General features: G+C 39.3%; 1 protein-coding gene and 1 pseudogene across 3 annotated transcripts; one reads left to right on the plus strand and one right to left on the minus strand.

The window, feature by feature from the left end:
* Positions 1-15,008, plus strand: LOC111338863 (uncharacterized). 2 transcript variants are annotated; one of them, XM_022945410.2, is made up of 15 exons: positions 61-512; positions 2,605-2,991; positions 3,397-3,654; positions 5,366-5,701; positions 6,132-6,296; positions 6,729-6,753; positions 7,088-7,133; positions 7,371-8,229; positions 9,216-9,356; positions 9,545-9,735; positions 11,042-11,164; positions 11,334-11,404; positions 11,722-11,762; positions 12,271-12,367; positions 13,303-15,008. In XM_022945410.2, exons 1-15 carry the CDS (start codon positions 449-451, stop codon positions 13,421-13,423), a joined length of 2,925 nt encoding a protein of 974 aa, XP_022801145.2. In that variant the 5' UTR covers positions 61-448; the 3' UTR covers positions 13,424-15,008. The 2 variants fall into 2 exon arrangements, with proteins under 2 accessions (XP_088589324.1, XP_022801145.2); XM_088733198.1 differs by lacking the exons at positions 11,722-11,762; positions 12,271-12,367; positions 13,303-15,008 and having other exon boundaries at positions 1-512; positions 11,334-11,408.
* A 993-nt stretch (positions 15,009-16,001) lies between these two features.
* On the minus strand, positions 16,002-17,718 carry LOC148724184 (2-oxo-4-hydroxy-4-carboxy-5-ureidoimidazoline decarboxylase pseudogene; annotated as a pseudogene). Its single transcript, XR_015991698.1, has 3 exons — positions 17,525-17,718; positions 17,148-17,248; positions 16,002-16,877 (listed from the first exon to the last, which is right to left on the minus strand). The product of XR_015991698.1 is annotated as a 2-oxo-4-hydroxy-4-carboxy-5-ureidoimidazoline decarboxylase pseudogene (transcript).
* Between the last annotated feature and the right edge of the window lie 128 nt (positions 17,719-17,846).

Here is a 17,846-nt window from a genome sequence, read left to right on the forward strand (position 1 = left end):
CAAATGTCAAACAGCAATCAGACTGATTCGTAGTCACGACCTTTGATTTCCGTTTTATTTCTGAGAAAATTAACGAGAGACCCGAAGAACAAATATGGCTTAGAGGGTATATTGAGATATGGACTGTTTGACTGAAGGCCTGCGGAAATGCAAACGAGGTAAGAGTTCCAAGAATCACTTCAAGTCGTTTTTTCCTCAAAAATTAGTTACTTTCTTCTGTACCCACTAATTTTCTGCTCTCTTAGCGATCATGTTTGCAAACTGATGTGCTTCAAGACATCAAAATAACACTTCAACAGTTTAGATTAGCTGCTACTTCCCTGCTTATTATGTCTATCTCAGACTTATCGACCGTTTAGGCTAAGGGCTCTATAGCAAAGAGTGGCTGTTTGTGCTGGAAAACCTGAACTTGCACCAAGGAGCACCCAATTAACTCGCTGACGACTGAATGAAAAAAATGCACCAAAGCCCGAAAGGAATTGTATTTGTCGTCTGTATTATCACAGCAACAGGTATGTGTAAGCGTGTGCTGTTTATGTAGTTTGTGGTCATTCAATAAGAGTCAATTGAATCACTAATTTGTTTATTCCAAGCGAAGTCATTTATCAAGATAAGGCTTCGATCTGCACTCACGCTATCCATTTAAGAAACCTGATATTTTCAATTTTGTTGACCATTACCTGAATAACAAGCTCTTTGATCATTCAGCACAAAAAACTTTTCTCTTGTAAAGGGGCAATGTGTTTTGCAAATTCCGGGCGGACTTTTAGCTATCAGGAATAGCTTCCTCTTTCGCTTTGTATAGATGTAATTCAGTTAATTGAAATTTAAATATAAAATGTGTCAAACCAGTGTTTAGAACACGAAAGGAAGATCAACAACAACAACATATTTCGGTATATAACACACCATCTCTTAAAGGATCTCACAGATTATAAATAAGAAAAAGGGGAAGGCTAATTATCATCTTCATACGTTTGAGCGTAATTTGATCATTCACACTTTGCTTTCCCATGACATGTTGTCCGGCCCATAGGTCACATGGGTCTAACATGAATAGACGAGCTTATCACGCCAAGTAGACGCTCCTTATATCGGGAAATCTTGCACTAGCAGAACTAGCGAAGTCTCGAGACTGTTGATTGCGGAATTTCGAGTTGTCGCCAGTGCCGCTGCTCGCCTTTGCTCGCCTTCGCCTGTCGTGAGCTGTCATATTACGGATTAGGGGCTCTTCTGCTATATTTATCGTTAATTTAATGTTTTGGCTTAACCGTTTGAATTTTAGAAAATTTTGTTTAGAAAACTAGATATTAAGTAAATGCGTTTGGCTGTTTAGAAATGTTACGTCTAAAGTTCCGTTTACTAAGAAAGTGAAAGTAGCTTTGAGTACAAAATCGACAAACGAAGAACGTTATGTCGGCTGCTCTTTGTTCGCTGCAAATTTCCTGGCTTTAAGAAAGAAAGGTGGCTTTCAAACTTGTTAAACATTTTCATTCCTTTAACTTAACAATGCATCTAACTGACGCGAAGAAAATAAGTTTAGTATTTAACCCTGAACTTAACACTTTAGAAAATTGGAAGTCAACCAAGCGTTTCTTCTTAGAAATGTTGTTACAATTTTGCACTCAGCCTCCAATTGATGACGCATTAACGTCTAAAAGAACTTAGGCAAATAGATTTTATGCGTCTACGCATTAAAAAGTTACTTCATCTGGACGCATAATGCGTATGTCTTTTTATAGAAAGACTGGCAAAAGACGCATAATACGTTTAAAGAAGACGCAATTATAAGGTAGTCCATCGAAACACTTAGTACGTCTCCGTTAAAAGACGGGCAACAGGTAAAGCACGTTTTGAAATGAAATCGTGTTATAAAAAAAAACCATGGTTATATGCTTTATGCAAAATAGGCTCCTACAAGATAGGTCTTAAAAATTCGCTTAAAATAAATTCAAGAGTGTCACGATAAGCTCGACCTTCCTTTAAAACAAGGTTCATTCCAGTTTTAGTACTCGTTCGTCCACTTACCAATTTTGTTTCTAAACTCCTGGACATTGCTCGTTTCTGTTTCTTTTTGAAATCAAGGTTTTCTTGACGTCTTTTAATTTGTTCTTTCCTAATATTAGACGCATGACATGAAAAACGCTTTGTCCAGGAAAAGTAAAAAGTTAATAAATTAGTTGTCATCTATGAAACTGAATTGTCAAGTAACAGCCCAGATAATGATCAATTACCGAGCCCAAAAGATCTTCAACTAGGAAAAAGCCTCAAACATGTTTGCCGTCTCTGTGATTTTCACTGAATATTAAACAATCACCGAGACATCATTAACAATCAGCTAACTGGACGTAATTTGTTTGAGACCGTTTAATTCTACGGAGGTACCAATCATTATGGTGGAGGATTTTTTCGTCGTGGGGTAAGGGGGGTCACAGGAGGGACGGAGGGGGATCAGTTGTGGTCAACAGAGTATAAATGGGAGGATTATAGTGCCATTTAGCCTTAAGGGGTGGTCAGGTAAAATTTCATTGTGATACAACCAAAGTACTCCACACGCCGCTTTCCATACGGGATGAATAATGACTGGTACCTCACCATTTACAGGATTCATTCAAGCTATAGTTTATCCAAGAATGATCGCTGCTCCTAAAAAGCCAACAGAAGCCTTCACTGGCGACACTGTTTCATTAAGGTGGCACTACAATTCAGGAGATTTGAAGGATGATCTTTACGAGGTGGTTTTTGGTATTTGGAAGAGTCCTGGGTTCCTGAAAACAAAGTTGATAGCTGTCAACTCAAGTGGTTTTTCCTTAACGAGGTCTACACATAAGTCATCGGTGGGTTGGGCAGGAAATTTGACATCCTCTATCGCGGTGTTTGAACTTTACAATGTAAAACTCGAAGATGGCAAGAAGTATGGAATTGTGGTAGAATACGGTCTCCAGCATACCCCGCTGACCGACACAGTTTACCTTAAAGTTAAGTCCAGACGTAAGTAAGGTGGTTCAAGACAGCTCAGAAAATGGTTGCGCTAAATTGAAATTGTACTTCAGGTTGCTGTGACTATGGTTCATTTCTAGGTTTTACGACAGAGTCCGCTAAGAAAACTTATCTCCTCAGTGAAAGCAACAATTGATAAGAATATGGGGGCATTGTCTTCTTTACTTGGGATCAATTAAGTTAGAGTTTCTTGACTGTAAGGGCCCCTTAATTATAAAAAGAAATCGAAAAAGCAATTTCAAGATCACTGAGAATTTCGGGTATAATTTCTCTGCATATGTGGATAATTTCAGACTATGTTACTCATTTTTCATAGATATAATTCAAATTGTTGCTCTAAATCAAGTCATAGCTAGTCACTGCGTTGAAGATTGATCCAAATAAATTTGTTTGCAGCCATTCTCAATCTACCAAGAATCACAAACATCAGTGAACCGCCGCCGCTCAGGAGAGGACAGAATGTGAACCTTATATGTACTGCTAAAAGCTTGTCTCCTGTTAACGTCACGTGGAAGAGAAATGACAAAGTATTAGTAAGCGGTATTTCTGAAGCCATATTGACCCTAAGAAACATTACAGCCGAGCACTGCGGTGATTACGTTTCTGTCGCTAAAAACTCTGACGGAGAAGTCACTAGGACTGTTGTCCTAAAAGGTAAATAGTTTTGCATATGCTAGCTGGACAGATTTTCTCAAGGTAATGTTTCAGCGATAGCCTCTTGTCAGAGCCCTTCGTTCTGACGAGTGAAACGTCAGCTATAGAAACTCCTTACGATGGCCAATTTACGCGGCATTATCGACTCAGTAGCTACAACCAAAATATCTTGTCATAACACCCACTAGCGCAGCATCACCGTTTCTTCAGAAACCTCCCCCCCCCCCCCCCCCTTTACCGATCTTGTTGGTACTCCGTGGAGATAGCATAGAAAGTCAAACGAGTCTCTTAGGTCAAACGAGTCTTTATTACTCGAATTACCTAGCAACAAGACCCGTCCAACCCTTGGCGATCGTGCCTTCCAGTCAGCTGCACCTTATCTCCACAATTCGCAACATAAAGACATTGGACACTTTCAAGACTGCTATCAAAACTCATTTTTTTCAATTATCTTTCAAATACGTTTAACTAGGTTTACAGTCAAACTGAGTGAAGCGTACCTCTCAAAATTACATTAATGAATTGATCATTTCGATATTGAACCTGCCAGTCGTTTCAAGAATGCAATAATGAATTGATTCTTTGATTATTGAACCCGCTAGCCGTTTCACGAATGCAATAGTGGATTGATTATTTGAATATTGAACCCGATCGCCGTATCCGTTTTGAAAAGGCGCGGATCATTGTTCAAATAAGAAGTCCATTTCTGAAGTCCAATAAGATTGTTCTATTTGACGAGGTATCCTGAAAATGAACAAACTGCACTGTAAAAACACTGCGAAAACAGTCCATCGCAAGTATTGACGAAATGAAAAAAGTCTTGCGATGGCTTCGCCCGTAAACTAATTTTTTCGACCATGCATACACACAAGAATTTCTACAAGTTCGTTAAGATGTAAATAGGCGAAAAAAGCTCTCGATAACATTCCATTTACAACATTTACAAGAAGTTCTACACAACACTCGAACTCACCTTTCCCGCCATGTCTGACACCATGTTGAAATGGTTCCGATACGGCATCACGTGTTCGCATAATCCAATCAGAAATGGACTTCTCATTTGAACAGTGATCCGCGCCTTTTGAAAACGAATACGGCTATCGGGTTCAATATTCAAATAATAATCCATTATTGCATTCCTGAAACGGCTAGCGGGTTCCATGTTCAAATATTCAATTCGTTAGTGCGCTCCTGAAACGGTTCGCGGGTTCAATATTCAAATAATCAAATCATTAATGTAATCCTGAGGGGTACGCTTCACTTAGTTTGACTGTAACATTGGGTTCAGAAAGGCGCTTAATAAGAATCTATTGTATTATTATTATTGGCTAGTTTTTACTAGGTAATTGTTCCCTTCGAGTGCATAGGTTCGTAGGTTTTATAGTTCTTACATTTTCTGTTACTTTTAACATAATTTTACCTTACCATATTGTAAAGCGCGACTGAATATATCCACATAGAGGTCTACGCTATATAAATGTACATCATTATTATTATTATTATTATTATTATTGTTATTATTATTATTAGAATTTCCATTATTCATTCTTGTTATGTCACCTTTGCTTTCCGCTTAAAGCTCAAACATCAATCCCTACATGTTATTTAATTGATCACCGAACGAGCTAAAGAATAAACCTTTGACCGTAGCCCTTTATTTCATTTCTCATGGAATTGCTCATAAACAAATAAATTTACCTGCTTGAAACAGTACTTCCGGAAAGTCCAACCATACTGAACTCACACAAGATAGTAAAACGTCCTCACTGGACACTACGATGGTCAGCGGTTAAAAGTGATGAAGTGCTGGTGAAGTATACAGTTAGGCAAAAACGTGAAGGCGAAGAATCATGGCTGCAGAAAAATGTTACAGGAAACATATTGCAGATCAGACTTAAGGATGCTACATCTTACTTGTTCGTGGTGACAGCTTGGAACAGGTGTGGAGAGAGTATGTTAGACAGAGCCAAAATGATCAACATATCCACCGACTTTGAAGTCAGAACTGCACCACCAAGCGACATATCTCTCGCAACATTTTCTACAGGTAGGAAAATATTAAACCAATAGACTTGAAGATAGGTAAAAAAAATAACTATCTCTGTTCTAAATGTTTCTCCTCAGTCAGTTTATTTTCGGTCAGTAGGTCACATAAAAGTTTGCACGTCCATGCTGGCTGCCATCGGACTCAGTTTGCCTATAGGCGTAAATGTGTATGTTAACATTTCATGCTATTGTCACAGACAACAGAACATATAAACATGAATGAGTTTAAAGCCCAGAAATTAGATTGTTTTGTGGGTGAGTGGAGAGAGGAACTTCGAGACTGAAGAGTCTAGCTTGGCTAAGAGCACAAAAAGGAGGGGAGGGGAGAGTTACAAAACAAATCACAAAGTAATGAGTAATGACCAGTACGGCTCAAAACCGTGGACAAATCAATTTCCCAAATGTTAAATGTTTCAAATTTCCTTTAACAGAGCCTGAGGCTGCACTGACTCCATTCTTCAGCAGCAGACAAAAGGACGAGTCCCCATGGAAAATGGAACTCATCATTTTAATGGCTCTGGGTGTCATTTTTTTAATATTAATTGCAATTTTTGTGATACGAAGAAAAACTAGCAAAGACAAAGAAACTGGCCAAAGTAAGTAAAGCATGCCCCTTCAATTGAATGTCGTAAGACAGAAACTTTGGTACATTTAATCACAGAAGCCAATGAGGAAAAAAGGATAATATTGGGCCTATATTAGATGAAGCCAACGAGACTTCAAAATAAAAACAGGCAAACTTCCTCATGAGCAGGAAGACAAAGTTCATTCGAAACGACGGTGGTTTAGTTTTTGCATCTGATTGGTTGTCAGATTTTTTTAGACCAATCTCAGAACAATGAGAGTGAAATAAACTAACACAATTTTCGACATTTTTTTAAAGTAATGTATGTTTTCTAAATCAAATGAATATAACTTAACTATCGATGATGGTGAAGATGATAAAGATAAATCAAAGCTTCGAAAAATAGAAACAAAAGGGAACGAAATAACAAATTTTCTCTACTTTTTTATTCAAAACTCTATAGGGTCCCAAAATTTAAGGAACAAAGGGTACGTATTGAGTGTCAGAGTAGTCCTTACGCAGCACATTTTCAGTGTCAGTCAATCTATCTTCTACGAGAAATTGAAGAAATTTCATCATACATAATCGTCATTATAAAAAATATTCTAATGCAGCTTCATTCAATTTTATAGATTCGCTAAAAAAAAGTAGACAAGCTGGACATAAAAAAAAATCTGTAGTTAAATCAGATTCTTTATCAATCAATATTATTTTCTCATTCATCGGACTAAGTACTCGAAATGAATCAAAAGTTACGTTGTTGATGAGTTAATAAACAGAAAAAATAGCGATTTTCCTTGTTTGATATATATTGATTTTCAGGATGTCCCCATCTTTAAAGTTACGAGAGAAACCTTCCTTTGAACAGGTAGGGAAAGAAAACTCTGTGTATTCTTGTATAAGTCTGTACTCGAGCCCAGTGCCCCACCCATCCGGAGTTTATCCCGGTCAGTCTTAGTATGAAGCAACTAGCATCATTATTACTCCCCCCCCCCTCCCTGGTGGGGATGCCGGTCCACCGTAATTCTGACTCAATCTCATAGCCTCCAAAGATTTAAGCATCTCACATCAAACAACATCAATTTGTCGATTGATTTTTTTGCAGGCTCCCGACAATTCTGTAGGTAGAGAACCATTGACGACAGAGGGGACTTCACCAAGACTTTCAGAATCCTCTTTGACGACAGAACAACCAGTCTCAGTAACAGGGGCTAACACCAACGAAGGAACGGAAGAGACACCTGAAATGAGCTCCACTACTGCTGCATACTCATCTGGTCAGCAGGTCGTGTCTTTTACCACTTTTTCTTTATGCAAAGTTGCTGCGGTTCCAAATGCAGGAAATGAGAAGACTCTCCAAGTTCAAGAGGAAGCGACAATCCAATGTCTTGACACGTTCACCAGAAACAAACCTCCAACTGACACAACCCAAGGTCTGAAGCATTCAGAAGATTACCTGCAACCGGTGGAACACTTACACTTACAACCTGCGTTTCAAAACAGAGGTAGCTTCAGATGTTGTGGTGGAAAGATACAAACTTTGCCTCAAGGTCGCCCTGTGCCTAAGCCTAGAGGAAAAATGTCCACGTTTGCAGGAATAACGTCAACTTCGCGATTGTGCCAGGTAGTTCAACAACGTGCAGGTGTCCAACGTGTCAACCAATCAAAGTTCTGCACCCATCATGCAAGAGATCTTCAAGAAGAGCACAGTTATCAGAATGATACATGTGCAGCAATCCCCTATGAGAGCCCAAGACGTCCACAATCATTTTTACCTTCTGCTTCCAGGAAGGAGTCACCATACGTGAAGGTGCAGAGCACCGCCAACTGGGAGGTGGCTGGCGAAAGTTTGAGACTTTTTAAAAGGGTCGGCGGTGGAACATTCGGTCAAGTGTGGGAAGGTGCTGTATTGGACGTGTGTGGTACTGTAGGCTGGTCTATTGTGGCTGTTAAAATGCTGAAGGGTACGTGTTACAACCAACATAATAATACAAATGAATAAAGGCTGATAGTTTCTAAAGAAACTGTTTGGGGCTGCGTCGGTGGAGGTAACGAAATAATTTTGATATATCAACAAAGTTGAAATGGTAAATTGGCCATCGTAACGATTACAAAAGCTGACGTTTCGAGCGTTAGCCCTTCGTCGGAGCGAATAGAAGAATTGTGGGTTGTGTGTGCTTTTAAAGGCAGAAAATAGAGCTACGTTATTGGTGGGAACATGGCAATGTGAAAAACACGAATAAATTAGTGGAATGAAAAGCGTTCGTTGATCCCTTTGGGATTTAGACTGCCGGTTTGAAAGATGAGCTTTTGTTCAAGAGTTTTACGGCTTTCCGTCCTACCTAAGTGTAAGGAAAGACCGCAGATTGCCATATGTTGCTTAGAATAATTAGGTAAATTAAAATAATACAATGCCCACAAATCCAAACTGGCTATCAACAGCTGTTAATTCAAAAGCCATAGACACTCTAGCTAATGTATTCTATAATTCTCTCAAAAGCATAGCTCTATATGCACTACTGAAAATCTTAGATTAGCAAATGTTTTCGCTGAATGACTATCCTAGGAATAGGAAACATCATATTATCATTCCTTTTCTGTTTTCACTACGTCTACCAAAAAGAAAAGGGTTATCATTTTGAAAAGACCAAAGCAGCTGAAAACGTTTGGTGCGTCTCCTCAAGAGTGAGGGATTAGTGGTATGTTCTGCACTTTTCAACTCAAGGAGAGCTTCCTCAGAAAGAAGGAAATAATTTCATGTCGTGTTACTAAGTTATTGAAAATCACAAATAGATGAACTCTCTCTTTGTGTTTAAAAATATGCTGATAAGAGCTTCACGACAAAATATTTGGAAACGAAATTTATGTACACCAAGTGTTTTGGAGGAACGGATAAACAAAGTTATGTTTGAAACATCGTAACTAACGTATTCATGGCATTATATTGCAGAAAATTCATCGAAGTCGGATCGAATGGATTTGCTGTCAGAGCTGGACATGTTGAAGAGACTTAAACCTCATCCTAACGTGATACAACTGTTGGGCTGCTTGACAAAAGATGTAGTCCGACGTAAAGGAGGGCGAGAGTTTAGTGAGTTTGGATTATTTTTTATTCTATACTTGCGCCAAGTGAACAGTCAGGAAAGGAAAGCCTGTCTTTTTATTACCAGAACTGAAAAATTTGCACCCCGAAAGATTTGAGTTGTTTGTTGAATTGCCTTTTTCAGATCGCTATTGCATAACTAAAGCTTAGATGTTTCATTTTTTTTACATATTTAGGGCCGCCTCTTGTTATCCTGGAGTTTGTGCCTCATGGTGATCTCCTGGGATATCTAAAGAAAAGTAAAGGGGAAACAGATGACTACTACGACGTTAAATGCGCAGAAACTTCGTTGAAAATACCAACAGTACAACTTTACAAATTCGCTTGTGATATTGCACGGGGAATGGCGTTCATAGCGGCTCATCAGGTGTGGTATTTCAATTACCAATCTGTTCCATCTTCATCGCGCGTGATATATTTAACAATAGGGACCTTAAGCAGTCAGGACGGCAACGCCAGGGAAGACGTCGATTAAAAAATGAATTTCTACTTTTAATCAGAATTTCGAAAATGGCTGCATGTGTTTACCATCTCATACGGCGCCACAAATCAACCTCAACATAACCTAATATAGATTTAGTAAAGCTTAAAAGCGGAGCTCCCAAGTTCGTAATATTAATGATAACATAAAAGATGTGCATTTGCCAAGACTCGCCAGAGACACCCCTCCCTTCGTTTTGATAGTCTTCCCTACCCTACCCGTGCAATCTGAAGGCACGTACGTACGTACGCTCGGTCAGTCACGTGACAACCAAACGAAAAGAGGTTGACCATATTCCATGGGTATGGGGCTCTGCCCCACGCGCGCTAGCCCCGCTATAAAAGTAGCGTCGAGTACCAAATGGAAATTAAAATAATTTGCCGTCGCGGTTTCGGTTCGCAGACGACGCAAATTTTTGGCGATTTCACGTTGTTGTTTTGCAAAGGACGGCCAAGAAATGTACTAAGTTTTAAAATGCGCGTGCTGAGCTATTGTTCTGCCGATTAGATCGTTTGTTTTTTCATGTCCTCGTTACCGTCGCCGTCGTGGTTTGCTTAAGGTCCCTGTTAATTACTACTTGTGGATATTTACCGAGCTGTGAAGCGGCGAGGTAAATATCTACCGTTAGCCGCTAACAGTCAGGTGAAAGTTGTTTTTGTATATACTAAAACAGTGGGATAATATAGCACAAACTGAAGATGATTTTAACTCATTTATCCTGCAACGACTACAGTGATATTTTCGGGAGCAGATCCCCGCGTTATTTGCTATAAGGCGAATAGCGGAGGTTATTTGGAGCTTGAGTAGCCAATCAGAGCGCACATTCAGCACTATCTACTGTTTTAGTATATACCAAGCTTAACTAAACACTTTGTTCATAAGTGATATTTCAATTTTCACACTTATTGCTTTCATACCAACATTCATTTAATTTCCATGCCAATAACGCTTGAGGGGAAACTAAACATGGACAAACACGAAGAAATAGAACAGGATGTTAAGGATTTACAATAGGAAGTATAAGTTTTTGTAAAAATTGACACGGAAAAGTAGGAAAGTTAATTCTCCATGTGCTATTCAAAATCTTTCAATGTGAGCGTTTAACCCCGTGTCAGTGAATGAGAAATTTCAACTGACAAAGGACTAAAGACAGGTCAAAACACTAATTATCAAATCACTTGCTCACTCTTAGTTCGTTCACCGAGACTTAGCAGCGAGGAACGTGTTGGTTGGTGAGGGTCTACGCTGTAAAATCACTGACTTTGGGATGGCGAGAGATCTTGGCAAAGATAAAATTTATGTCAGGAGGTCGAATGTAAGTAAGCATGTACCCACTAAGAGATACGGTGAGTGCCCACTCGAACGCATTGACCCTGGTATCTAAGACTTGAGGAACTTAAAACGTTTTTGACAACTGAACTTACAAAACACTCATTCTCGTTTTATATATACCGGTGAAGATATTTTTTTGTGTTGTGTCATAGGGAGTTGTACCAGTAAAGTGGATGGCAGTTGAATCACTAACAAAACAAATTTTTACCACAGAAAGTGATGTGTAAGTAGATTGATGAGTTTGAATCAAAAGTGACTCATATCCTCGAATGAATATTCACTCGGCGCTTGTTTTAATTCCCTGTAAGAAGTTAATCTCTCGTTAGTGTGAAAAAAAAAAACCCATTAACTTTCCCGTCGGCCTCCTGAACAGTGACCTGATAATGTAAAAAAAAGTAGGAAAATTTTCTCGATTGAGATAAATTCACAGATAGTGTATTTTACAAAAGACTATATTCCCAAACCAAGACGGAGTAGCGAAATCTGAGACAGATAGTGGAAATATACGCTAAATATATTTTTTCTCTCTCACTGTTTTAGGTGGAGTTATGGCATCGTCCTGCACGAGATATTCACACTCGGTAGGTGAACGTTTTCTATATTTCTGGGAGACCTTGGGTAATTTAGACTCTAATTTTAAAGGTCTCCGTTTTTCAACCTTACGAACCGTGAGATGAGAAGAAGCATTGAAACCTGTCAACAGAAAAATGATTAAGATCATTCGGGTCAGTGAGGTCCTGGAAACTACAACGCGAGAGGAAGTGACTGTCATCATCATAAGTCACTCTGATGGTGTTACGAGGATGTTAAGACCTCAGCCATTGTCACTGACGACATTCCTTTTTAGGACCACTATCACCCAGACGTGTAGGCTACACAATCGACTCCCGCTCCTGGTTTCAAACTTCTCACAATACTGAAAAGAAAAGAAAATTATTAAATATATTATTATTCGGTGTTATCTTTTCTACAAGTCATCTTTTGTTCAGCTTTCTAGCAGTTGAAGACATTTGAAAAGAACATCGCATCTGTTATTGAGTATACCAACTTGTACCTTATTTCTGAGTCAAATATTTGTTATCTTTGCAGGGGGGAACCCTTACGATGGAATGAGCGGACAAGAAGTCTTTACATACGTGTCACATGGTCACAGATTGCGAAGGTCGTCAGGCGTGAGCGCAGACTTGTACGTAGAATCAAGTTCCATCTAAATTCACACTTATGAATTGGCCTCAGCTAAATTGTGCTTTTTAGAACGATTGAATTTCGTAGAGTAAAACAAAATTAACCATAGTAGACTATCAAAGGAAAGGTAGATACCGAGCAAACTGCCTAAATTGAAAGCGCGGGAAACGTGGGTGATCAATTTGTGATTCGTTTTGGTATTGCTTCTGAGTGGTTGAGAGAGTGGTTCGAGTTTTCTGGACCGATCACAAAGCAAGCCAAGGCAAAATAAAGGCAATCTCGCTAAACTTTCGATACTTAACCGAAAATTGCTCTAATAATCCACTGTTAAAAGATTTACCTTAATTGGTACGTTGCTTACATAGAAAAAATGCTTTGAAAGGTCTTACCAACCAAGGGACTTGCTAAATTTTTATTTTACTTTGAGTTCGTATTTTTGAGGTTCCTTTCCGCACATTTTATCATAATGGGATTTTTGGCCCAACGATATTAATCGATATACCATATGTCCTTGCTAAGCGGCTGGGTCTGTTGAGGCTTAGAGACTAGTGTATTATGACTTCCGACAAGTTCAAAATCGAATGACGAACGTAATCAATGGCTGCATGAATTTGGCTTTGCTACGCTCTCAGACTACTTCAAAAAAATTCTGGCTCTAATATTAACTGATCAGAGGTAGAACTAAAAAAACTACGGAGAGTCCCTGCTCGATTAATTGCGTCTCAGTTTTCATTATCCTGCATAAGTCTGGTTACGTCTGAATTTGCTGTAAGCTCCTATTCTTAAATTGCAAATTTACCCGAGTGTTCAGTGGTTTTGATTACTGAGGTTTTGGTTCTATCCCACAGAAACCAATCACTGAGGCAGAAAAAGGCAATACTTTTAAATCTATTAGGACAAGTTGAAAATTACAGCATGTTTACTTGCTTCCCGCAGGTATGAATTGATGTTCCAGTGCTGGAACCAAGAGCCCTCCCTGCGACCAACCTTCGAATCAATTACTTCGTGGATGGAAACTTTAGCGGATAGTCACTCCCAATACATAAGCTGGGCGTAATGTACATCAATAGACTAGCTTTTATTAATTAAGGAGGTCGGAACAGAAAATACTTATTACGATTAGAGAGAATAGAAGACTTGGTGAATTTTCCTGGCTTCGACGGTTATTCATGTTACTGAAGTTCAAGGTTTTTCCTTTAGTTTCCTTCTCTGGCTAAAGAGGTAGGAAGCAATGATTGTCTATATTAGATGCAACACAGGATCGATGCAAAGAAAAATTCCTAACTGTTAGTCAGAATTAATTTAGTAATGCTTCTGTTTGTTTCTGATCTCCTACCCAGATCTTACCGTTTAACTGTAACTGATACGTTGGACCATACAGTCGTTTTGCCGAGCAGGGTCTGGCCACGAGACTAGCTTGTTTCATATATATACTGAAAATAGGTGAATTTAGGGATCGGTCATTATTTGTCGCAGGGTGGGGGGGGGAGGGGATGCGGAGTATTTTAGGTGTGTCACAATCAAATTTACCTGATCCCCCAATAGGGCTTCGTAATCTCCTTTCATTCGCAGTTAAAAGGCAGTCAATTTTTAATAGTCCCCCTTTAGACTCTGATGGCTACTAATGCTTTCCCCTTCGCTGCTCCTGAAAACCATGTCGTCCTCCTAATATCCTCCCAACCCCCCACCCCTCCGGCCTCCGGAGATGAATAACGACTGGTCCTGTGAGTTTAACATGACCTACATAACTATTTTTCAGTGGTACAAATAATACATATGTAAATTATCAAAAAGTAGTTTCATGTTTTTGCAAAGAAAAGTTGCGTTCACTTGGTTTGGGCAAATGGAAGAATTGTGGTTTTGTGCGTTTTTATATGCCTATAGATGCATATGACCCCCTGGCAACGAAAAAGGCCTAACAGCGCTCTAGACTTTCTGATCATAAAAACTCTGCTCTACGCCAAACGTGCTACAACTGACGCTTAAGTTTTTTCTCTATTATAGCCTACATGCCAAAACGCACGGTTAATTTTTGAGAAACATGTGAATTCTGAGTGATCAGAATCATGATTTTATAATTCCGGGAATATCTGCCCGGTGATACATATGTAATATATATGATAGCCCCATGTTTCGCGTCTGCGAGGTAAAATTCACGAAACCCACCTTTAAAGATACCTCTGCCTAGAAGTAACGTCAGGCGATGTATTTACTTTGTTTCACCTTTTTATGCAAGCTCTCATTTCCTTCACACAGTAATCTCGTGCGTGGGAATTAACGTCTCCTACCCCTAACCCTGCAGGAGATGGGGCCTACGGTTTATTCGTCCTTATCCGAGAAGACTAGAATATCTATCCATTTCTTGATTATAGAAAGGTAGCAAGTTCTCCTCACTTATTTTAAGACCATGAGTATTGGTACGGCCGGGGCTCGAACCCTCGACCTCCCGCACAACACAATCCGGGCGCTTTAACCAATTGAGCTAACCGGGAGGCGGTTAATTTTCGGCGGTTAATCTTTAATTTTCATATGAGACTTCTTCTAGAGCGCGAGACGCACTGAGTCTGATGGCGCTATTACTTTGATAGAAAGCGAAAAATGTCTTTGGACAGTTATCTATTAAAATTCAGGTTCTACTGTCATTGCACAGGTTTGGCTGTGAGACTTCTATTTGCAAAATTAAGCGAAGAGTCAAGTATAATCAGCAGCCAAGTGCCTTCTGTTTTCAGAACCCAATATCCTGCCTTTCTTTATTGATTTTTTCACATGAGGCAATTAGGAGCCATTATTGCTACTCCCAGTCAACAATGCGCTTATGTACTGATGTGCTTGAAACTACGCTTGTTCACTTGTTGGATAACTCATAGAATTGCTCAAAAGTCGCGCTTTTGAGCGCGTACCACACCAGAACAGAAAACCAAGCGAACGACTTCGAGAAAGTCTAGATAACTCACTCCAACGGATATTAGTGTTAAATATTCACCCAGCGGACTAAATAATGAAGTTAGTGAGCATTTTGTTCTACAAGATCATAGATTGTGATTCCTACGACAGATTGTTTCGCAATTCTCAATTACTCTTGCTTGAAAGAGGCAAGGTTACCAGACTAGAATGGATTCATAGTGATACCAATTTCTAACCAAAAGGCTCTGGTCTCCTCCGTCCGTTTACCTTAAATGTTCCACCACAAAGAGCCGTTACAAATAAGTTATCCTATTGTAGACTTACTGAGAGAGCCAAACGGGATATTGTTTGGCTCAAGCTAATCAAGTACTTTGTTCGAACGCAGCGAGGTCCGTGCAACATGACTAAGAGCCGAATCTTTCACCTTTCTGCCCCACTTAACTCAGTGGGTTAGCCTTTTTATAATCATCTGAACACTATATTATCTGTTGAAGTATTTAAAAAATTTGAATTCATTTTCAAAACTTACTAGGACACGATCGTATTCAAAAGGAAGGTGCTCACCGGACAACTACAATCATGAAAAACTTTTCCTTCCTTCCGGTCCTTTGAACAAGTCAGAACAAGAAACTCACAACTTAATGAAGAACGTGACTAAGTCTTTCATGTTTCAAGCGATGCTTGAAGTTAAATCATGATGGGGCATGTTGCCAGACAAAGAAATTCTTCGGTAAAAAAAAATACTCTTTTATTTTCATGACAAGTTAGTTTACTACCGCTGTTAGAATTCTTCTTTTTGGAAAATGCAACGGAGCCGTGCGAGTGCGGATCCGGTGGCCTTCAATTTCAGGACCCGCTTACGTCAACCATTCGGGCCCATTCTAGGATTGCATGAGCGCAGCCGTACGACTCATACGATAAACTATATCTACAAGGCCTCTTGACACTGTTCACGAGAATAAGTGTTCAGGTAAAAGGTTCGACTAAATTGAAGATAGTTTAAAACGCGGTTTTGTTCATGATCAAACAACGGCTAAACTTTGTTTCAATAATCGGCCCTTAGATTTTAGAGTTTCCATACGCCACCAAATCTTTCATTCTGAGCAGCACTATATCTTTTTCACTTCTTCGATCCCGTGTTTGAGCTCTACATTCTTATCATTGCTCAAACGCATGCGAATCTGCTTCGAGATACCTTCCTTGTTGTTCAGACGAGAGCAAATTACGAAAGGAAACTCAAACTTCTTCTTATACATCTCGTTCAAATATTCCATCTCCTGACTTTCTTTGGTACTAAGGGATTTGATACTTATTCCAGCCTGTGTCTGCTCTCGTTTGGACTCAGCTGATAAAGCTTCCCAGCGGCTGGCCAAGTCACGGTGGTTTCTCAGAATGCCCTCTTTGCAATAGTCTGGAAGGTCGTCAAAAAGCTGCCACATCGCCGTGACGAATTGGTCGAATGATGCAAATGGTCTCTTGGAGAACAAAGCTGCTGCACAAAGTGAGGTGCCCTCTACAACATTTCCAAACCTTCGAATAAATTCTTTGTAGTCAAGCGTATTGATGGTGGAAATACTCATTTGCGAAGCCATAATTTCTAGCATAGTCTGCAGAAAAAAAATACCATTAGATACGGCCAACTGTATGCCAATTTTATGCCTTTAGTTCGCACACATATCTCATGGGTCATAAACTGAATGTAACTACGAATAGATGGATGGATTCTGAAAGATGACGACGTCATAAATTCTTCTGACTAGAAGCCTTTAGATATTGGAATTAACTTCGCTAAAAACATTTAGTCGAAAGACTATCATATCATAACTACAAATCAAATTTCAAACTAATCATTGACAGGAAATAAAAACATAACTTACCAATTTTAATGTCCTATGTTATAGTCGCTCAACAAATTCTTTCGTGAAATCTTTTGTCCGCTTAGTTCGAGTCAATTTATCCAGGTAACTGACCCTACAAGCTAAAGCAAAAGTTGAATGTCATGCTATATTTAACAATTCGGATTTTCGGTCTTCAAACTTGTTTACATCCACGTAGTTTTTTTTTCGACGTAGGTATGACTTATTAATTCAGATCACGATGAGTAAACGCAATGAAAAACAAACGTCATCCAACACAATGGCTATTCATTGGACTGTATAAGAATTAAGCAAATGCCATTTTATGCATAGTCCAAAGGTGTTTATAAAACTTCTCGTCTTTCAAAGTCTGGCGGCCCGATTAGAACTCCACTCACCAGGAGACTCCCTGTGCGAACTGTTCTAACCGTAATGGTATGGTATCCCGACTCTACCCTCGTGTCAACAGTATTCAATCGATTCTGTCCATAGATCGACTTTGAGTCGATATAAATCCTTTTGTTCTTCTCGTCATCCAGCCATACCTCGGCCTTTCCGCCACTGCACATCACTGTGTCGGTGAAAAGGAATCACAAGATAATTTTGTTTTACTAACTGAGTTCATAATGTAAATTGACCGCTGCTTCGCTTTGACGAAGGGCAAACGCTCGAAACGTCAGCTTGAAAAATTCTTTACGGTGGTAAATTTATCTGATCAAC

The sequence above is a fragment of the Stylophora pistillata genome, chromosome 9 (assembly GCF_964205215.1).
Source record: "Stylophora pistillata chromosome 9, jaStyPist1.2, whole genome shotgun sequence".
Taxonomy (NCBI): domain Eukaryota; kingdom Metazoa; phylum Cnidaria; class Anthozoa; order Scleractinia; family Pocilloporidae; genus Stylophora; species Stylophora pistillata.